The sequence below is a fragment of the Canis lupus genome, chromosome 30 (assembly GCF_003254725.2).
Source record: "Canis lupus dingo isolate Sandy chromosome 30, ASM325472v2, whole genome shotgun sequence".
NCBI lineage: Eukaryota > Metazoa > Chordata > Mammalia > Carnivora > Canidae > Canis > Canis lupus.
The window spans coordinates 18,101,177-18,124,428 of record NC_064272.1 but is presented as its reverse complement, the minus strand read 5'-3'; the positions used below and the strand labels follow the sequence as shown (position 1 = coordinate 18,124,428).

At 42.4% G+C, this 23,252-nt stretch overlaps 1 protein-coding gene across 3 annotated transcripts in view; it reads left to right on the top strand.

Moving 5' to 3' along the window:
- Positions 1 to 23,252, top strand: part of MYO5C (myosin VC) — a 95,199-nt gene that overhangs the window by 67,362 nt on the left and 4,585 nt on the right. For 2 of the 3 annotated variants that reach the window (XM_025472768.3, XM_049104235.1), the window contains 7 exons: positions 736 to 904; positions 4,526 to 4,613; positions 7,663 to 7,761; positions 9,022 to 9,176; positions 10,720 to 10,809; positions 13,419 to 13,569; positions 14,478 to 14,760. In XM_025472768.3, coding sequence (XP_025328553.1) covers positions 736 to 904; positions 4,526 to 4,613; positions 7,663 to 7,761; positions 9,022 to 9,176; positions 10,720 to 10,809; positions 13,419 to 13,569; positions 14,478 to 14,760 — 1,035 coding nt within the window. Of the gene's footprint in view, positions 1 to 735; positions 905 to 4,525; positions 4,614 to 6,513; positions 6,679 to 7,662; positions 7,762 to 9,021; positions 9,177 to 10,719; positions 10,810 to 13,418; positions 13,570 to 14,477; positions 14,761 to 23,252 lie in introns of those variants that run through there. The other variant, XM_049104236.1, reaches the window with a different exon arrangement.

Genomic DNA, 23,252 nt, shown 5'->3' with positions numbered 1-23,252 from the left:
TTCAAAAAACTGATGAAATAAGATTGTGTGAGAGAGAACAGATTTTCTTATAGCAGACCATTTAGGATAAGGCTTGAAATCCATGTTCAGAGTCTTCACTGATAATCCCCTCAAATTTGCATCTTGACCAGCAGAGGGCCTGGTGCTGTGGTGGGGCCTTGCAACGAAGCTGTCTTGCTGCCAATTCACTGACATACTCACTTTGCAGAGTGATACATGGACGTCCTATGTCCTAGAGAGCATTTTTAGTCATGTGACTTTATTGGTAGGATGGGGATGAAATGAGGGCCCCAAACTGTAGGAAAGCGGTGAGACACAGTCTGGGATCTCTTTTGCAAGCTACTACTCCTCTTCTTTCTGACCCCTGACTTTTTGAGAGTCTGGTCCCCAGGCCTTTCACAAAGGAGATAATCACTGGGCTTGTGGTCATAAGGGTGTGAGTGGGCGTGGATGTCCAGGGGGAACAGTCAACATCCTTTGGCAGAATGGATGCAAGAATCTCTTAACAGGTTAGAGACACCGGTACAGTCGTGGACAATTTTATACCCAGCCAGCCCTGATCTTCACCCCCACGCCCCTGCTTCAAGGACATTGCTATTCAAGTACTATTCACGTTACACATAAATTGGCCAAAGGATTTTTCTGTCTTGAAAATAATCAGCGTTTGCTCTGACAATGAATGAGTGACTTGTCCATGATGGTCAAACGGATACCAAAATTTCCTCTTTTTCTCAGGACCATAGAGGCCCAAAATGAAATACACATCAAAGAGAAAGAGAAGCTGATCAGTAAGATTCAAGAAATGCAGGAGGCCAGCGAGCACTTGAAGAAACAATTTGAAACTGAAAGTGAAGTCAAGAGTACTTTCCGGCAGGAAGCGTCTCGTCTAACTGTGGAAAACAGGGTAAGAAGTTTTCCAACTTTTTTTTTTCAACTTGTTAATAGATGATATGTGCAGGTGTCACCAAAAGCGGGGAGGGACCACCTAAAACATATGATGAACAGCTATAGACCAAAAGCCACTTCCATCAGAGCAATCTGTGTCCCTATCTCAGCAGACAGGTGGCCTCTGATGTGGCAGCCTGCTGCCAGGGAGCCTTGGGGACTTTCACTGGCCTGACGAGGGGAGTGTCCGATAAAGCGAAGAGATGATAAGCAAAGAGATGAGCACTGTCCCATGAATGGCACCCATCGAGATGACGATGTTCTGGTCTAGAGCAAGCCTTTCCCTATTAAAGGGACATGTTTTGGGGCTATGCCCTCCCTACAATTTTTCTAGTCAAAATGTTCCTCTATGAAGTGACCATGATGGCAGATGACAAATGTTTTAAAACATTAAAGTCTTCGTCAAATTGTAAATGCCCTTGTCAAAATGAAACCGGTCGAGTCTAAGTCAGGCCCCAGCAATTCTTTTGGAATATTTTTGGTGCGTGAAGCACCACAGTGGTAGATGGGTCACTTTCCTGGGAGTTGGACATGCTCAGACTCCCTCCTGGCCTGGCGACCTCCAAGACTGTAACCAGAAAAGGACTCCCCAGGGCAATGGTCAGCAGCCTGGACAGGCCCACAGGCCTTACACTCTGTTGTCAGGGTGCCCCATTTCTTGTCTCACAGGAAAACCATGATAGGGTAAAATCATATCTTGTAGTATCAGGATTTAACTTTAAACGGGTAATTATATCCAAAGGAATCCAAAGAGTTTAACATTGAATAGAAAGTAACACAATTCCAGTCAGGGAGACCTAGATAATAAACATCTTTTTCTGAGGGGGCTACAACTTCCTTGGAGAATGGCCTCCTCAGGTCACACCAGATAAGCAACTGCCTGCTGAACTTGTGTGAGAGGCTGTCCTGCCTTCTGCACTGGTGCCTACGTGTAGGTCCCTGGAGTCTCAGCTGGAGCCAGTCGTAAGGGAGGAGGTAGGTAGGTGGCTCATGTATGTTGCACATCTTGTCCCATGTGAACATTTGCTCTCTCACCATGAGCATGTGGCTCTAGGTTTTGTCAGTCCCTGAGTTGTGTGGGATTCATGTGTTGGTTTCTGATGCTCCAGTGTCAGAGGAAGGTGCAGTGCAGTCCCATCCAGTGCCTTTCCTCAGGAGCCCCTCTGTGTGTATGGCTCTGTTCCCAGGCGGGACGAGGCAATGCTGCTGCTTCCACCATGCGCTTAGCTGGGGAACAATCATAGCAACGTGTTCATTCTAACCGAGTATTCCCAACCCAGTGAGTGACCTCAGTGTCATAAATGAACAGGTTAATACACAACAAAAGAATATAATTTCTGTATATTAGGTGGTGGATGCTACCCACAAATGAGACTTACCTGTGTTAGTTTCTAAGATCTACCATAACAATTACCACAAACTGGGTGGCTTAAAACAACAAAAATTTGTTCTCTCACAGTTGTGAAAAACAGAAGTCCAAATTCAAGGGGACAGCAGGGCCACACTCCTCCAAAATCTCTAGGGGAGAATCCTGCCTTGCTTCTTCCAGCTGCTGGTGGCTCCCACACCCCTTCATTTGTGGCAACATAACCCCAACCTCTGCCTGTGTCTTCATATGGCTGTGTCTCTCTCTGTCCTTTTCTGTCTATTAGAAGGAGACTAGATTTAGGATCCATCCCAATCCAGTATGATCTAATATTGATCCTTAGTTTAATTGCAACTCTAAAGACTCTATTTCTTTTTTTTTAATTTTTATTTATTTATGATAGTCACAGAGAGAGAGAGAGAGAGAGAGAGAGAGAGAGGCAGAGACACAGGCAGAGGGAGAAGCAGGCTCCATGCACCGGGAGCCCGACGTGGGATTTGATCCCAGGTCTCCAGGATCGCGCCCTGGGCCAAAGGCAGGCGCCAAACCGCTGCGCCACCCAGGGATCCCTAAAGACTCTATTTCTAAATAAGTTCACATTCTAGGGTTTTAGGTAGACATGAATTTTTGAGGAGACACTATTTGAACCACTACATAATTTTGGAGTCAAAGAAAAAATCCTTATTAAAAAAGGGAAAAAATTTAAAAAAATTTAAAAAAAGGGAAAAAATAGTGATCATCTCACCATTTATCAAAGAAATTCAAAATTAAAACTACATGTTATTGTTGCCCTTCAAGTTATAGAGATCTTATGGTGCCGGTGAAAATACCTGGCAGTGGGCACTGTCACACATGGTCTCCAGGGATAGCAATTGGCATTAACTTTCTCAGAGGTAATGTGGAGGCAAATAATATGAACCTTTGGATTCACATTCTTTTTGACTCAGTAATGCAATTTCTAATATCTTATTATCCTAAGTAATTAGATCTAGGAACAAAGATTTTTGTTCAGAGTGGCCATCACAGTAAAAAAATGCATGTCCAACAGTAGTGGGTAGAACAAGTTGTTGTATATCATATGACTTAGGTATTAAAATGACAGCTTGCGTATATTATCAATGACATGGGAATGTGTCCTCAGTATAATGAGAAAAATATAGAATTGAAAACTTCATATGCAGTATGATCACAATTCTATAAAATGTGCAGGTGCCAGATTAGAAAAGAAAGAAAGGAATGAAATCAAAATGTGAACAGTGGTTTCCTCCAGGTTCTTGTTGACTGGTAACTTTTATTTTTAGATGTATTTTAGGATGGACTGAGACAAGAGGGAAGAAACTGAAGTTCCTAACATGTTTAGCCAGAGACCCAGAATTGTAGCAGAGGAGAGGTGGCCAAAGAGTGGAAACAGCACAGTCTCCCTTGGCACCAAGAGTCCCCAGAGAGCCCGTGGCTGTAGTGGCTGTGCGTGGGACACTGTGGGATGAGAAGCCTGAATCCTTTCTGAGTCAAAGCCCTTGGAATTCAGAAAGAACCTAAACACTCTACCCTTTCTGAGAAATATTTGTAGGCATCCGGGACTCTGCTGGTTCTTGAGCCAAATTTAGCATGGGCAGGGCCACCCCTTTATCATGAAGGAAATGCAAAACCAGGACCCAAATCTCTAAAGTTTCTCTGCCTCAAGCTTCTGATATCCAGAGAACCCATTTTCACACATTCATATTTTTCAATTCTCTCTGACAGGCATTAATTTAAGGGAAAAATAGATCAAGATCAATATTGCATATCCATACAGTAGGATATTATTCAGTCACAACAAGGAATGAAGTCCTGATGCATGCTTGAAACTGATGAGCCTTGAAAACATTATACTAAGTGAAAGAAGCCAGACCCAAAAGGCCACATATTGTATGATTCCCCTTATGTTCAGTGTCCAGAAGAAGCAAATAATAACGAGTCAGAAAGTAGATTGGTGATTATCAAGGACAGGAGGGGACTAGGGAAATGTTACAGGTTTCTTTCTGGTGTGACAAAAGTGTTCCAGAATTAGATGATGGTGATGGTTGCCATCGTATAGCTGACTTTAGAAAAGCACTGAGTGTACACTTCAAATGAGTGAATTGCACGGTATATGAATTATAGCTTAATAAAGCTGTTACCAAAACACAGATTGATGCTTCTAAGCTAATGTCTTTGTTTGTTTTGAATCTGTAGGATCTTGAAGAAGAGTTAGACATGAAGGACAGAGTGATTAAGAAGCTACAAGATCAAGTCAAGACTCTAACCAAGACGATTGAAAAGGGTAGGAAAAATAACATTCTCTTTCCTACCTTTTGAACTGTTGGCTAAGGGTAGCACGCATTGTTTGTTTCCTGATGTGGCCCAGAGTCTCTGAAACTCAAAGGAATAATTCTCAACTGGGGAATGTGGGGGATGGGTTGAGGCTCAGTGATGGGCTAATGGAAAGATCTTTTGGCCAGAGGATAACTCACCAGCCCTCAGATAATTCCATATGCACTCATGTCATCTTAAGGGATGCCCTGTAATGAATACTTTTAATCTCTTCTGTGATTAACTCTCTCCTTTTAAAAATGAAACTGTGAACAAGTTTCAAATATAACTGCTTTGAAAGTCTCTTCCTCTCCCAGTTACATAGGATCAATATCTCCATTTCTATTAGAAGAGAGAAGAGATCTAAGAAGATAGACAGTAGTCCTGAACATGGACTGAACTTCACACTTTGAATGCCCTCATGAGCTCCTAAGAAAAGGACCCCATGCCTTTCTTTCCCTTGGCTGTTACTGAATCAGTGAACTTAGCGGACTTCTCTCTTCTACGCTCTTGATTCTTATTGCATATTGCTTCCTCTTCCTCCCAGTCTGGATCACTAAGGCTGTATCTCCAACTGTCTGCTTCTTTTTCTGCATTCATTTCTTTGAAGAGCTCCTTTATTGGTATTTATTCCACTCTCACTTCAATCTCAAAATATCCACCACCAACATGAGGATCCTTCTCCTTCAATAATTAATGATAAATGTCAGTCTGCCTCATGAGGGCAAGGACCATGTCTGTCCTTCCCAAGCCCCCATAGTGTCCCCATTGGAATGGATGGATGAACCACCATCTCAACACACGGACTTCCAAAATCTACCTCCCACCTCTCACCTCTTTTCCTGAGTCCTGGCTCCTTTTTGCCTCCAAAATACTTTCTTTGCCTTTCTATTACCTCTTCCAACCCCACGTGTCTAAAGTGGAATACATCAGCTTCCCTTCCTATATTAGTTATCTATTGTCATATAACAAACTATCTTGAAATTTAGCAACTTAAAACAATGCATACTTAGCAACACACAGATTCTGAGAGTCAAGAATGTGGGAGCAACTTAGCTGTGTGGTTCTCTGAGCACCATCAAGTCGTCAGTAGGGACACAGTCACCTCAGGGCTTAGTGGGCTGTAGCATCTGCTTCCAGGCTCAGCCACATGACTCTTGGTAGGAAGCCAACATCTTTTGAACTCTCCATAGGTGCCGTTCACTTCCAGAGTCCCTGCAAGAAACAAGTCCAGATACAAGTCACCACATTCAAGAATACCCAAAGTGTAATGTCCTTATCAGATGTGTCTGCTTTATTTGTTGTTCATCCAGGTCCAGATGCAGGGTACCAATCAGACATCATGCTTACCATAAACAGTATTGCTTAGTAAAACGGTTGACCTTCTACCTTTATTAGTCTCCAAGAGAAAAGAGCTAGTATGTTAGCAGGAAAAAAAATTTTTTTTTTTTTTTAAGCAGGAGAAATTCTTATAGAGTAATAAGGAAGTTCTGTTAACTCGCTACCTGTGCCACCTTCTTTTTCACCCACCAGACCCTACTCACCCTTCTCGGCCCAACTACTGTGCTGCCTCCTTGACTTGTTAAGAGTTCCAGCCACTTCTGTGTGAATTCTTACAGCCCCTGTATTAATTTCTTATGGCTGCTGTAACAAATCAACATAAAATTAGTGGCTTAACACAACACAGATTTGTTATCTTACAGTTCTGGAGGCCAGAAGTCCAATACGGTTTTCACAGAGTTAAAAATCAGTATGTCAGCAGGGCTGTGTTCCTTCTGGAGGCTTTTGGGGAGAGTCTTTTCACTTGTCTTTCCAGCTTCTAGAGCCCACCCACATTTCTTGGCTTATGCATCCCTTCCTCTCTCTTCCAGCTCAACAGTATAACATCTTCAAAATTTCTGACTCTTGGGATGCCTGGGTGGCTCAGTGGATGAGCATCTGCGTTTGGCTCAGGGCATGATCCCGGAGTCCCAGGATCGAGTCCCACATCGGGGTCCCTGCATGGAGCCTGCTTCTCCCTCTGCCTATGTCTCTGCCTCTCTCTGTGTGTCTCTCATGAATAAATAAAAATCTTTATAAAAAAAAATCTTTGACTCCTAACCTCTGTTTCTGTCATTATATCTCAGAGTGGACATGAATCTTTGGCGACCAGAGGGCAGACTCTGGCCCACCCAAAGATGTCCACATCCCAATCCCCAGCACTTATACAGCAAAGGAGATTTGCCAATGTGATTAAATTAAGGATCTTGCGATGGAGGAGATTACCCAGGCTTATTAGGTAGACCCAGTACAATCATAAGGGACCTTATAAAGAGTGGCAGGAGTGCCAGCATGAAAGAAGGCGATGTGACAACGGAAGCAGAAAGAGAGGGGGCCATGGTGATAGAAGCAGAGGTCAGAGTGATGTGGCCACAAGCCAGGGGATTTGGGCAGCCTCTGGAAGCTGAAAAAGGCAAGAAACGATTCTCCCCTAGAGCTTCCAGAACTCAGCTCTACTGACACTTTGATTTCAGTCCTTCATGTGAGATCCATTTCAGTCTTCTGAGCTCCTGCACTGTAAGATGGGAAAGTCTATGGTATCATAAGTCACCAAGTTTGTGGTAACTTGTTAAAGCACATAGGAAACTAATACAGCCCCCTTAGGATCCTGCAGTTTAGTACTTTTCTCACCAACTGTTTCATAATCTTGTTTCCTTGACTGTGGCATCAGTATCATGAAAACAGAAGCAGTATCTTGGCTTGCTTTCTCCACACTGTGCTGGATTCACACCAGCACTCATCAGGATCCCTTCAAGGATAACTTCACCTTTTTGGCAGCAGCTTTACTCATTGATATACTCGCAAACATGAATCACTACCAGAGGAATTCTTCAGGATTAATAAAGTTTCCATATACCTGAAAGCCACAAGCGTTCATGTGCCAGCCAGCTGGAATGGGGTGGGAAGACAGCATAGTCTCATTATAAAGCCTATGAAAGCTGTTTCTGTGAATTTAGCTGATTTTTTGCCTCTGCCTACAGGCAATGATGTGCACTTGACCTCAGGACCTAAGGAGTACCTTGGAATGCTGGAATACAAGACAGAAGATGAGGAGAAGCTCATTCAAAACCTCATTCTTGGTAGTGAGACCCGGAACTCTGAATGTTTGTCTGTCAGTCATTGCTACTGTCCTGGGTGGGGCGGTAGCTTCTCTTCCTCCACTGCTGCTTCTCCTAGCCCAGATCTTCTCAACCTCCGCACTAGTGACCAGATCATTCGTTGTTGGGGTTGGGGGGGGGGGCGGTGGCTATGCACTGTAGGATATTAAGTAGTGTCCTTGACTTCTACCCTCTAGAAACCAGTAACAACCTCTAGTCATGACAATAAAAACCATCTCCAGACACTGCCAAACATCCCAAGGGAGCCAGAATTGCCCTCAGTTAAGAAGTGCTGCCCTAACCCCTTCCAGAGTCTGATCATAGAACCCAGATAGGATACACATCCTCTCATTTTTGTGTCTTAGCACAGGAGCTATGGTGGAAGTAACTGTGACTCCTTGTTCCATTTGACTTCTGTTGAGAATTTTATTTGCGGGCAATATGATGGGGGCTTCCCAGCCACTCCTACAGGGATGTTCTAGTGTACACACAAGGGTTGGTGGTCTCAGAGCCAATCTTACTAGACTGTACCATGAAAATCACATGGTTTTCCAGTGGCAGAGAGAAAAGCTGCCTTTCTATCAGCTGGTCTCAAGATCTTAAAGCAGCAAAACAATGTGGAGCCTAACTTCCTCTTCTTCTAAGTGACCCCCTCCAGAGCACATGAGCACCTGTACCCTGTCCTTTCTACCCTCACTGGTGCACACCCATGGGGACTCTCCATTCCCCTGGTTTATGCAGCTGTGGGGAGGTTTGCTTACCTTAGTCCATTCTATGAAGTTTACCCCTCCTCCCCCTGCCATTCTCTTCTCCTTGAGGCCAGTGAGGCCTCCTCTGCAGGGCTATTAATGTATCTGTTTTCCTGATTCAAGGCAGGTGCATGTGATCACTGAGATCATATCCCTCATCATAGAGGCTGGAGTCAAGTGCATGGACTTGGGGTTTCTCCCTTACATTGGAGGTCTGAAATCCAGGGTCTCCATGCTAGGGAGAAGCACGAACTCCAACTAAAATTCAACCTTTTAAAAAAAGACAAAGTACTGTGCAAATGAGAAGTAAGAGGATCAGATGGTGCCGGTATATTTTTGCCAGGAAGAGCTAGACTAAATTCCTGAAAGAGTAAAGGCATCCCTAGGCACTCAGGTGTGCATCATGACAGGAAAGCAAATAAGCCCTGTCCTATGGTCAGAGGCTCCTTATGGGGAGAGCTCACGATGAGCTCATCAACCCTTTCTGTACCAGACCTGAAGCCTCGTGGTGTGGTGGTGAACATGATCCCAGGACTGCCAGCTCACATCCTGTTCATGTGTGTGCGCTACGCAGACTCCCTCAACGACGCCGGCATGCTCAAGTCCCTTATGAACAGCGCCATCAACGGCATCAAGCAGGTGGTTAAGGTAGGAATGCCTTTGATACTGGCCCTCGGTATTTTGGTTGCTTTCAGAACCCCTTAAGGATTCATCCTTGGCGCACCTCTGGTCTTCGGTGAAGCACGAGATACCTCAGACTAGGCTCAGTCAAAGAAGCCAAGCTGTTTGGAAGAAACAAGTTTGGTTAGGGATTCCCAAGGCTACAGATAGGCCAACAGAACTCAGAGCCTTACCTTGAAGACCACAACCTGGTAGCCATGACCCCCATCGCTCCTACCCCTTCAGGGTGTGAGATGCTGGGCCATGAGGATTCATTATTCGTCAGGAGTCAGGAGTAGAAAATTAACATTTGTCTGGTGTTGAGTGTTTTCTGGTAGCTATTTTCATGAGAGCCACCAGAGTGCCCTTGGAAAGGGCCCGCAGAAATTGATGTTTTCCCTGCCCATAATTTCACAAGATGGGTTTCCTTAGGGCATGCGTGCATTGTGCCCCAGGCCACAGGCACACAGCGTTTGCCTCATCTTGCTGCTCTGGAACGTATAAATATTTAGAAAGTAAAAGATGCACAGCGTGCAGAGTATAAATCCTTTCCCACCACCATCTCCCATCCTGGCTTCCCCAGTGACTCCCTGCCCTCTGCCTTTGTGGGGGTCCGGGACCTGACCCTCCAGCACACAGCACACTGACCTCCCCACTCCAGCACACAGCACACTAAAGCAGCCCCCACATATCGTGTAGTCTCTCTGCCTTTCCGACCCTACCCCGCGCCCCAACTGCCAGGGGGCTTGCTTACTCTGGCAGGCTCCACCGGGTCCTGCCATCTGGCTTCCACCCCTGTCACTCCACAGAAAGATAACCAGACATTCCTCCTGCTAAATCCAAGGGTTTTTCCTTAATTTTTGTCCTTCTCTAATGGACTGAAGCATTAGGCACGCTTCTTTGAAACTCTCCTGCTGCGTTCCTCAAGCCCCAGGACTTTCCCAGTTTTCCCCTTACCTCTGACCACCAGGCCTCTACCTTCTCTGTTCCTCTTCCTGCAGCCCCACAGCAGGGCTGTTCTCCCCAGTGGAGTCCTGGATTCCGAGCTCTTGTCTCTGCACCTCTTTCCTTCAAGGACAGCATTCTCCCCCCTTCTCAGGAGACTTTCTCAGCTGCCCTCTCTTGCCAGTGTCTTTCCACCCTCTGAGCTCTGGTATAACCCATGTACAGGTGCTCAGCCACCTGTTTCATCATGTCCCCTGGATATCATGTTATCAGTGACATTCCTCCTGGTCACAATGTGAACTCTGGGCTCATCTTTACCAGGCATTCCCGCAGTGCCTGCCTCAAGTTTCATAATAGGTGACATAACTTCTACAGAAATACTTTGCAAACCAGATCCTGCTAAATAAATGTAAGAGCTCATTGTTACACTATATACGTAATAAAACCTTTGGTGAATAAAAGAATTCACTTTGGTCAAAAGCCACCAGCTAACCCAAACAGGTAAGATACATCTGTTTTTGGCTCAAAGGTACCAGTAGTCATCAAATCCAACTCTTATCTTTTTTTTTTTTTTTCTTTTTTTAAGGAACATTTAGAAGACTTTGAGATGCTATCTTTTTGGCTTTCCAATACATGTCATTTTCTCAACTGCCTGAGGCAGTACAGTGGAGAAGAGGTACGGATATTTGCCTGCTCTGTGTTCTGTGCTGACTGCTGGTCTAGAACTTCCTTGTTAGCCAGAGCTCACCACAGGGAGTGGGGACATGCCTGGCTCCAGGGGCAGCCTCTGCTCCAGAGGGCTTCCTGGTTTCCTTCTTAGCCAGGAGGCCAACTTCACATCACTGTTGGACAGAAGTCACAGTCAGAAGACTTACGGAAAGAGGCCTGGACCATGGGCATGATACTAGGCCTCAGTTTCCCTTGAGTTTTAAATCAGTGAGGTAGGGGAGCCTGGGTGTCTTAGTCAGTTAAGCATCTGCCTTTGGTTCTTCAGAGCTCTTCTCTCTGCAGGATTCCAATCATTCCTCCACAATCTATATGTCCTTTGCCATTCTGACTCTGCTCCCAAGGGGCTAGCATCATAAAGGAATCCTCCCTCTTCAAATACCCACAGAACAAAATGTCATTGACCTGAAATAACAAAGTAGCTTTTAGGATTTTCACTGCCCTCCCAAATGTTTGTACCGTTAATGGTCCCACCAGCAGTGCAGGAAGTTTCCAGCGTCATACCTTCATCAACACTTGATATTGAAGTCATCTTAATTATTTACCAATCTCATTGCTATAAAATGGTACTGTGTTGACTTAAATTGCAATTATCTGATCACTAATGAGATCAGGAATCACTCCATGTAGGGGCACATACGTGGCTCAGTTGGTTGAGCATCAGACTCTTGGTTTCTACTCAGGTCTTGATCTCAGGGTCAAGAGATTGAGCCTACATAGGGCTCCGTGCTCAGCAGGGAGTCTGCTGGAGATTCTCTGTCTCTCTCTCTGCCCTTAACCCTGCTCATTCACACACACACACTTTCTCTAAAATAAATAAATCTTAAAAAAAAAAAAAAAGGAATCACTCCATGTGCTCACTGATCATTTGGGTTTCTGTTCAAATTGCCTACTGACGTCAGTTCTCCATTTTTTCAGAAGCTATTTTTTTAAAAGATTTTATTTATTTATTCATGAGAGACAGAGAGAGAGAGGCAGAGACACAGGCAGAGGGAGAAGCAGGCTCCCCACAAGGAGTGCAATGCAAGACTTGATCCTGGACCTCAGGATCACACCCTGAGCCAAAAGCAAGGTGCTCAACTGCTGAGCCACCCAGGTATCCCTTGACTTTTTTTTTTCTTATTGATTCATAGGAGATATTTACATATCACGGATAAACTGTGGCCTGTCTTATAATTTTCTTTATGGGGTATGTTATGCACAATTTCTGAACTGTGGTGTATCAATCCTATTCATTTATGATGTGTGTTTTAGTGTCTTGTTCAGGAAATTCTTCCCTGCCCTGAGATCATGAACTTATTTTCTTGATTTCTTCTGAACCTCTATAATTCAAATTTAGAGCTCACAATTATGTTTTTATCTATCCAGAATTGGTGTGATTATTTATTCCATTATGTGTGAGATAATGATTTCATATCTTCTTCCGGGTGGCTAGCCAATTGTCCCAAAAAAGGAAAAGTAAAACTAAATATAGAAGCAACTCTACTAGTACTATAGAACAAAAGGAGAAATAAGTAAAGAAAATCCAACTTTTGACTAAAAGGAATACCAAAAGAAGCAGGGGGCACAGCCCAGTCCATTTAAGACAAACCGGTATGTGTGAGACATTAATGAAAGAGGATATTATTCAATACCATTTATTTGCCCCCCCCATGTACTTTTCCCAGTCATGTTTTTTCAATTACTATATTTTCGTTTATATTTCAATGGTGCTTTTTCACCTCTGCCTCTTATCATTACATGCTCTTCTTAATGCTCTCTTTTTCTTTTATTGCTTTGAACATGTTGAACCTACTATATTAGTCTGATTGGGCTGTTATAATGAAATATCACAGACTACAAAGCTTTTAAACTACAGAAATTTATTTTCTCACAGTTCTAGAGGCCTGAAGTCTGAGACCAGGGTGCCAGCATGGCTGGTTCCTGGTGAGAGTTTTCTTCCTGGCTTGTGGATGGCTGCCTTCTCGCTGTGCCCTCACACAGCCTTGGTGCATGGGTGTGGAAAGAGATTGAGCACTCTGTGTCTCTTAATAAAGGGACACGAATCCTGACAGATTAGAGCTTCACACTTAGGACCTCTTTTGATCTGAATTACTTTATTACAGGCCCCTTCTCCAAATACAGCTGCACTGGAGGTGAGGGCTCCAACATATGAATTTGGGAGCATCACGAACATTTAGTCCATAACACACATTTTAAAAAATTTCAGATTGATCAATGTTCTATAATCATTAAGTCATGAATCTCATGCATTGCACCAGCTGACCTCTTACAGCTCTTTGTTTCTGTAGGTGCTTTGTAGGGTTTTTTGATGAGCTTCCATGGGAGTTGTCTTCCACTGTATTCTGTAGGTGCTGGGGGCACATATTTGTAGGGTGAGGAGGCAGTACAGTGACAGTTACTTATAGAAAATAAGTGGCACCACCAACATGAAGAATTCATTTGAGACATTAGGCTTTAAAGTATAAGAGCTGATTAGAACATCATTAGTAGAGATAGTATTTTAATTTCCTACATGTCTATATCATTCTAATATTTATATGCTCACATTACTTTCAGGAATTCATGAAGCTCAATAGTCCAAATCAGAATAAGAATTGCTTGAACAACTTTGACCTTTCAGAATACAGACAGATTCTTAGTGATGTGGCTATACGAATATATCATCGGTTCATTGTTGTAATGGAAAACAACATTCAGCCAATAATAGGTAAGAAAAGAATAGATGACCAAAAATATTTACGGTAGCACTGAGACCTTAAGAAAGTAAATAAAAAAAATAAAAAATAAATTAAAAAAGAAAGTAAATCCAGTATAAGGAATGTTTACAAAGAATATAATTTTAAAACCAGAAAAACTTAATTGTGTGAATGTCTACTTTTTAATTCTTTTTAACTGCTTGAAATGACTGCTTTATAAAAGTACATGGTTCATAGGGATGCCTGGGTGGCTCAGTGGTTGAGCGTCTGCCTTTGGCTCAGGGTGTGATCCTGGGATCCAGGATTGAGTCCTGCATCAGGCTCCTTGGGGGGGGGGGGGGGGGCAGGGGCCATGGGGGCCTGCTTCTCTTCTGCTTGTGTCTCTGCCTTTCTCTGTCTCTCATGAATAAATAAATAAAATCTTTTTTAGAAAAAAGTACATGACTCATAGTTTCCTACCTGTAAGGCTGATTCACCCTGAAGGGAAAGACTGGTGAGACCTGCTACTACTTATGTAGCTAATCTTAGGTCATGACTAAGTGTGTTTGAAATCTTAAAGTCCCCCTCAAATTCTTGTATACTTTCTTCAATTTTCTGAAGTTTAAGTACTTCAGGCTTTAAATGGTCCCAGACCATGAGTTATGATGTTAACCTGCTCCCTTTCCTGTGAAGTTGAAAGAAGAGGCGCTCCAAGCCTCCAAGCAGAGCTGCTGCCCTGTCCTAAGCAGCCCTGCCTTCCAGCCACCTCCTGCCCCACAAGCTCCCCAGTCCTGGATCCTCTCTCCCTGTCACAGCCGAGGCCCCTGCTAACCCTCACGGAAAATGTCCCACCTTAGAACAGACCCAAGAGAGCAATGGAAAATGTCCTCTGGTTGTCTCCACTGTGTGTGCAAGAAATGCTTGTGTTTTCCTGTCTTAGTGCCCGGCATGCTGGAGTACGAGAGCCTGCAGGGCATTTCTGGCCTGAAGCCCACAGGCTTCCGGAAGCGCTCGTCTAGCATAGACGACACGGACGCCTACACCATGACCTCCGTCCTGCAGCAGCTGAGCTACTTCTACAGCACCATGTGCCAGAACGGCCTGGACCCCGAGCTGGTGCGGCAGGCCGTGAAGCAGCTCTTCTTCTTGATCGGGGCAGTCACCCTGAACAGCCTCTTCCTGCGCAAGGACATGTGCTCCTGCAGGAAAGGGATGCAGATCAGGTAAGGCCCAGGCCGGGGGCCGCGGGGAAGAATGCTCTTGACCTCCAGGGCCGCACGCTGAGCCCCTGCACGGGCCGCGCTGCCAGGGTGCGGGGCCAGAGGCCTCTCAGGCCGGGACGATGAAGTCGCCAACAGGTGCTGCAGAGAAGAGCAACCAACGATCCTCGCGGACAAGTTAAGCCCAAGAGCTGTGCACTGAGCGATTTAACAGGGAGAAGGGCATTCCAGGCAAGGGGAAACGAGACGGGCAAAGGCACGTGGGGGAGCTGAGTGGGGTGCCCCCCTCCGGCTGTAGTAGGAAGCTCTGTCTGGATCAAGCAGAGATTTGCTTGGGGAGCAGCAGGACCAATGTCCCCAAGGACATGATGAGCCACACTTTTGGAGTGTGTCAACTTTTCTTGATCTCTTGGTTGGGGAAACACAAGCCCTGAGCTATCGTAAGAGTTAACGCTGCCACGTGACTAGGAAAAGACCATATATTTAAGATTTTGGTAATTTGAACAGGGATTTGATACCTGCGCGTGGCATGAGAAGCTGAGGTCATGTTGATGACAGTGATGTAAGGGGAGATGGCAAAGTACCTTAAGCCAAGAGATAAACGAGGCATCCATTAAACCATTTTAGCAATAATGAAGTTTGGAGTTGGACATCCCCACCACCAGGCTGGCGAATCCCAGGACACCAGGTTGTGGTTTTCAGATAAGAAGGAGTATTCTGAAGGGCTGGCCTTTGTGGATCTTTTTCTCATCCTTGAGAAAAGAAAGAATTTTATTTATTTCACAAGCTCCAAGCAGAAAGCCCTGTAGGCCTCTGAGGTAGGATTCAACCCTATTCAAAGTAAACCCGTAAACCTCAATGTGCCATTTGAGCCTTGACTAAGGCAATTCTCATTCCTTCTGTGGGTCTCCACAAGGGAGGATGGTCATGAGCAGGACACACGCCTCTAGGTCCTATGACAGCTGCCCAGGGGATAGGCCACATCTGTCCCCATAGGTGTTCAGCGCCGCCTTCTTTCACCAACTGAAAGTGGTCATCCGAGAAGTAATCCCCTTACACTGTGTTGCTCTGAGTAGCACATGAATTTGACAGAGATTTGTTCACTCAGATATTTATTAAGCTCCTGACATAAGCAAGGTCCATAAGGATTTGAGGTGGCTTTACAATGAAAAACAAGCCATGAAATAATAAGACATGAATACAAGTAGGAAATCAAGACCAAAGGGGGAAAAAATCATAAACACTGGACAGAGTGGCTTGAAAACTGTTTCTGGGCTTTCTGGCTGGCAGGACAGAATGCCAGACATTGTCAGCAACCTGGTCTTGTTGAGTCTGGTGAGCCAGGTATTCCCAGGGAAGAAAGAGATAAATACTGTCCTAATTACTTTTTTGTCCCTAGTCATGAATTATAAAAATAAGATTTTTAAAAAGATTTATTTATTTATTTATTCATGAGAGAGAGAGAGAGAGAGAGAGAGGCAGAGACAACAGGCAGAGGGAGAAGCAGGCTCCATGCAGTGAGCCTGATGTGGGACTCGATCCCGGGACTCCAGGATCATACCTTGGGCTGAAGGCAGCGCTAAACCACTGAGCCACCCAGGGATCCCTAAAAATAAGATTTCATGGGGAACTTTATCCCACAGTCTCTGCAGTAGCATTTTTACAGCAAGTTTCACTGCAGCTGTTTTGCTCAGTGATCTTTGATAAAAGCCCCCATAGGGTGACAGTTCTGTCAGGAACCAGAATAATGTGGCCCAAGGATATAACACTGCTTGCTGGACTAAGGGAACTAGAGAAGAACATGAAAGGCATTGATTTGGGCCTGAAAGGACAGATAGAATTTTAGGAGATGCAGACTTGGAGGAATGAGCACAAGCCTCAGTGAAGGAAAACTGATGGAGTTGAATGGAATGCCAGGGGGGTTCCAAAGAAAAAGTGGAATGCCAGCGTGAGCAAGGCGCACTCTAGTCTCTCAGCAGTCATAGCCACCACAGATTGGATTTTTTCCAAGAAGGCTTTAAACTTGGAATTCAATTTCTTTAATAGTCATAGGACTATTCAGGTTACATATCTCATCTTAGATGAGTTTTTTTTTTTTTTAAGGAATCAGCGTACTTCATCTAGTTGTTGAGTTTGTGTGTAGAACTATTAATGATATTTTCTTATTATTTTACTTTCTGCAGAATTTGCAGTGATATCCCTCCACTTACATTCCTATATTGGTAATCTGTGTCTTCTCTTTTTATCTTGATCCATCTTGCTAGAGATTTATCAATTTTACTGATGCTTTCAAATAACCAGTTTTTGCTTTCCCTGATTTTTCTCTATTTTAAAATTTTTAATTGATTTCTGATACTGTATTATTTCATTCCTTCTTCTTACTTTGGACTTATTTTGCTCTTTTTCTAGTTTCTTCAGGTAGAAGCATTGGTTATTGACTCTGAGAACTCTCTTTTCTAAGATAAGCATTTAATGCTATAAATTTCTCTCCAAGCACTAACTTTATCCCACCATTTTTGAGATGTTGTATTTTCATTTTTGTTGAATTGAAAATAATTTCTAACTTCCTTGGAGTCTTACTCTTTGACCTGTGGATCATTTAGAAGTATATGGTTTCATATCCAAGTATTCAGAGACTTTCTTGCTGCCTTTCTGTTACTGACTTTTAGTTTCATTCCATATGTTCAAGGAATGTATTCTGTTAGTCACACTCTTGGAAACAGAAGGTAGAATGGTTTTTGCCCAGGACTGAAGAGAGAGGGGAAAGGGGATGTGGTGTTCTATGGATATAGAGTTTAAGTCTACAAGATGAAAGAGTTCTGTTGCATAATGTGGTGCATACAGTTAAAACTTGTACCATACACTTAAAAATGTAAATTGGTAAATTTTATGTGTGTCTTTATCATAATAAAAAAAACATCTCAAGGTGCACGGAGGTTGAAAATGTACCATAGATTAAGACACCAGAGTCACCAACCATCCCACTTTGCCTGAGACTTTCCCAGGTTTATTTGTTAAATAAAAACTTCTAGGGGATCCTTGGGTGGCGCAGCGGTTTGGCGCCTGCCTTTGGCCCAGGGCGCGATCCTGGAGACCCGGGATCGAATCCCACGTCAGGCTCCCGGTGCATGGAGCCTGCTTCTCCCTCTGCCTGTGTCTCTGCCTCTCTCTCTCTCTCTCTCTCTCTCTCTCTCTCTGTGACTATCATAAATAAATTAAAAAATTAAAAAAAAAACTTCTAAATATTTTTACATTAAAAAAAACTTTGTATGATTTTAATTCTTTTTAAATTTATGAAGATTTGCTTTTATGACCCATAATATGGTCTGTTTTTGTGAATATTCCACATGCAGTTGAAAGGTATATTCTGCCATTGGGTGGAATGTTCTATAAATGTCAATTAGACCCATGGTTGATGGGTGTTGATGGTATCTTTCATTCCTGCTATATCCTTGATTTTCTGTGTATTAATTCTGTTGACTACTGAGAAGAGTAGAAGTCTCCAACTGTAATTTTGAATCATATGTTCTTTCAGTCTGTCAGTTTTTGCTCCATGTATTTTGAGGCTCTGTTGTTAGGTACATACACATTAAGAATCGTTATATCTGGGATGCTTGGGTGGCTCAGTGGTTAGGTGTCTGCCTTCGGCTCAGAGCATAATCCCGGGTGCAGGGTTCAAGTCCCATATCGGGCTCCCTGCAGGGAGCCTGCTTTTCTCTCTGTCCATCCTCTGCCCCTCTCTCTGTGTCTCTCATGAATACATAAATAAAATCTTAAAAAAAAGAAGACTCGTTATGTCTTCTTGGTGAGTTGACCATCCTAACGTTATATAGAGTCCTCCTTTATCCCTCTAATGGTAATCTTCTCTCCTCTGAAATCTACTTTATCTGAAAGCCTACTGTTTCTTTTGATTAGTGTTTTCATAGTGTATCTTTTCTCATCTTTTTTACTTTTAACCTACCTGTATCATATATGAAGTGACTTTCTTAGAGGCAGCATATATTAGGGTCTTGTTTTGGTTTGGGGGTTTTTTAAGCCAGTCTGACAATCTGTACTTCTTAATTGGGGTGTTTAGGCCATTTTAACTTAATGTAATTATTGATATGTTTAGATATAAGTCTACCATTTTATTATTTTCTACTTGCCTCTTCTGGTTTTTATTTCTCTGTTCTCCTTTCTCTGCCTTCTTTTGAGTTCTTTGAACATTTTTTGGTACCCCTTTTAAATTTATCTACTCTCAGGGTGCCCAGGTGGCTCAGTCAAAAGTTAAGTGTCAAACTCTGGATTTTGTCTGGTCATGATCTCAGTGTTGTGAGATGGAGCTCCATGATGGAGCCCCATGACAGGCTCTGCGCTGGATGTGGAACCTGCTTAAGATACTCTCTCTCTTTCCCTCTGCCCCTTCCCCTCTCTAAAAAAATTTATATACTGTGTTTTTACTATATATCTTTGTATTTTTAAAGTATTTTGTAGGATTACACTATATATATACTTAAGTTTTAAGTCTATTTATTTAGTTATTTTTAAGTTAGGCTCCGTGCCCAACATGGCACTTGAACTCACCACCCTGAGATCAAAACCTGAGCTGAAATCAAGAGGCAGATGCTTAACTGACTGAGCTACCCAGGTGCCCCTTATTCTATATTAGAATCATTATCTTAACCGTATCAAGTGGAATGTAGGAAGCTTACCATCACATAGGCCCCTTTTCCCTTTACATTATCGTTGTCTTATGTATTATATCTAGAGACATCAAAAATTCTGCTAGATAATGTTATAATTTTCATTTAAATAATCTAATATATTTTAAGATGCTCATTTGAAGAATTATTATATTTACCCACATATTTACCATGTCTGTTACTCCTTCATTCCTAATATTCCAAGTCTTATTTTTTCCTCAAAATCTCATTTTGGTGTCAGGAAGGTATCTTCTGCCTGAAGAAATTCTTTCGGGAGTCCTTATACAGCAGGTTCACTGGCAATACTTTGTTTTCTTTCATCTGAAAAGGTCTTCATTTCACCTTCATTCCTGAAGTATATTTTGTGATATAGAATTCTGGATTGACATTCAGTTTTATCATCACTTTAAAAACATGAAACATTTTCCATGGTTTCTGATGAGAAATGTCAGGTTATTTGAATTATTGTTTCTTTACGAGTAATGCATGATTTTTCTCTGATTGCTTTCATGATTTTTTTTTTGTCTTTGATTTTCCACAGTTTAATTAGGATGTGTTTGGGCGTGGATTTCTTTGGGTATGACCTATTTGAGATTCCCTGAGCTTTTTGAATCTGTAGGCTCATACATCTCACTAAATCTGGGAACTTTTCAGTCATTTCTTCAAATATTTTGTCTGTGCCACAATTTCTCCTTTCCCCTGGAACATCAATAACACAAATGTTAAATCTTCATTATTGTTCAGTGAGTCCATAAAGTTATGTTTATTTTATTAAGTTTTTTTCCCCTCTGTCTTTAGATTGAATCATCTCTCTTGACCGTTTACTCTGGCATCTCTATCCTGCTGTTGAGCCCACTAAGAGAGTTCTTTATTTTTGTTATCGTATTTTTCACTTCTAAAGTTTTTGTTTGGTTTTTCTTTATATCATTTTTTTCTCATCTGAGACTATCTTTACATTTATTTCAAGATAGTTTGTCTTTATTTTTTGGAGGATTTTTATGATAGCTTCTTTAAAGTCTTTATCAGATAATTCCAACTCTGTGTCATCTCAGAGCTGATATCTATTGATTGTCTTGTATGACACAAATTGAGATTTTCCTGGTTCTTCATATGCCAAGTAATTTTGAATTGTATCCTGGACACTTTTAATACTATACTATGAGACTTTGGGTCTTTCAGCCTTATGGAGAATGTTGCTATTTTTTATTAGATAATCCATTTGAGTTCAAGCTGCAAGTTCTGACCATCCTTAGTGGCTTGTCATTCTCATGTCAGTTTTCAAAGGCTTTGTTATGCTATTTGGTTCTGTCTCATGTGTGACACCTCATGGTCAGCTGAAACTCGGATGGTGCTCTGTCCCATTGTTTATTCCTCAAAGTCTATGTGAGCTGTTGAGGGTTAGATCCATGCATGGACCCAGGTGTGCACTAAGGAGTTCATGACCAACTTTAAGGGATTACTTTACCAAGCTCCTCCATCTCCAAAACACCCCTGATACTTTCCAGATCCCTGGGAATCCCCATTTTGGTCCTCCAGAAAACTGGGAATTTATTTAACCCACTATGTGGTGAACTTCCTGCAAATGTCTTCATCTGGGGCTAAGTGGTGGTGAAATAGAACAGTGGGGATTCACCCCCATTCTCTTGAACTATAGTTGCTCCATTTGGAGAAGGTTTTCCTGCCTCAGAATTTGAGCTCCTTACTGGACCCTGTGGACCACAGTGAAATTGTTTGGGGCTTAAACACAAAAAAGAAAAAGTAGAAAAAAGAAAAAAAGAGGATTTCTGCCCTCTCTTAAGAGCAGTAAGACCCATCTTTTCAGTCCCTCAACCCAGATCTAGAGGGCTCCTACTGGAGATCTTTATTGCCATCAGCACCACCTGCTGAGTTTCAGCTCCTTTGAGGTCAGGCTAATGAATAGTGGACAGAAAAAGCTAGTAAACTCACTATCCATTTGACAATACCTCAAATTCTGGTCTTCTTCCCCAATCTACCTTGTCCTGTTTACTTTTCAGAGTCCTCAAATAGCTGCTTCAGGCATTTTAGTAAGCTTTAATAGCTGCATTCAACGGGAGGGGCAAAGTAGAGTATGTTCTTACCAAGAACTGGAACTCCACCACTGATTTCTCCACCATTTTTTTTGAAGATTTTTATTTATTTATTCATGAGAGACACAGAGAGAGAAAGAGAGAGGCAGAGACACAGGCAGAGGGAGAAGCAGGCTCCAGGCAGGGAGCCCGATGTTGGACTCGATCCTGGATCTCCAGGATCACACCCTGGACTGAAGGCGGCACTAAACTGGTGGGCCACCAGGGCTGCCCTCTCCACTTTTTTTTAATTGAAGTATAATCAACATACAGTGTTATATTAGTTTCAGGTATACAATATAATGATCCAACAATTCTATACACTACGCAGTCATCATCAGGATGTGCTCTTAATCCCCTTTATCTATTTCATTCATCCTTCCACCCACCTCCCCCCTGACAACCATTAGTTTTGTTCTCTGTACTTAAGAATCTGTGTTTTTTTGTTTGTTTGTTTGTTTCTTTTTTCCTTTGTTCTGTTTCTCAAATTCCACATGTGAGTGAAATCATATGATATTCTTCAACTAACTTATTTCACTTAGCATTATACCTTCTAGGTCAATCCATGTTATTGCAAATGGCAAGATCTCATTCTTTTTTATGGCTGAGTAATATTCCATTGTATAGCTACACTACACCTTCTTTATCCATTCATCTATAGATGGACACCTGGGTTGCTTCCATATCTTGACTATTAAAAATAATGCTACAATAAACATAGGGGCGTATATAGGTTTTTGAATTAGTGTTTTCATTGTCTTTGAGTAAATACCCAGGAATGGAGTTACTAGATTATATTTCACTACTGATTTTTGAGTGGGAGAATTAACATGCTCAACATCCAGTTTAAGGAAGGACTATGGCAGGTTTATTTTTTTTTATGGCAGGTTTAAATAGTATGGATTAGAAGGGATAAGATGGGAGGCCCAATAGGAATCTATCATAATAGGAATCCAAAATAGTGGGACAAAACTGACAGTGTAAAAAAGGGAGGAAACCAATGGAAGATATGGTATCTCACATTCCTTACATCCCTGTGGAATATATCAATTCAGAATTATTGTCCCAGTGTTATAATCAAAGAGAAGACCCACATAGGGAGTGCTAATTTAGAAGGCCAGAGCTGGAAATGACCTTAGAGATCACTTGGTTCAACACTTAATTTTTTAAAGTTTATTTATTTGTCTCTATACCCAACGTGGGGCTTGAACCCATGACTCCAAGATCAAGAGTTGCATGCTCCTCCAACTGAGCCAGCCAGGTGCCCCTGGCTCAACACTCAATTTTTATTTATTTATTTATTTATTATTATTATTTTTTAACACTCAATTTTTAAAAGCAGCTTCATTGATAGATCATTTACATGCTGTACGGTTTATTAATTCTGTAAACTATATCTGTACAGTTCATTGGGTTTTGGTATATTTACAGAGTTGTGCAAACATCGCCATAATGTACTTTTAAAACATTTCTATCACTGCAAAAAGAAACCTTAAACCCATTAGCGGCATTCTTACCCCCTACCACATCTCACTTCCCCCGTCCCCTCTCCCTTAGGCGAGACAACCACAAATATATTTTCTTTCTCTATAGGTTTGTCTGTTCTGGACACTTTTATAAATGGAATCATAAAATGTGTTGTCTTTTGTGACTGGCTTCTTCACTTAGCATAATGTTTTCACAGTCCATCCACGTGGTAGCATGTATCAATACCTTATTCCTTCTT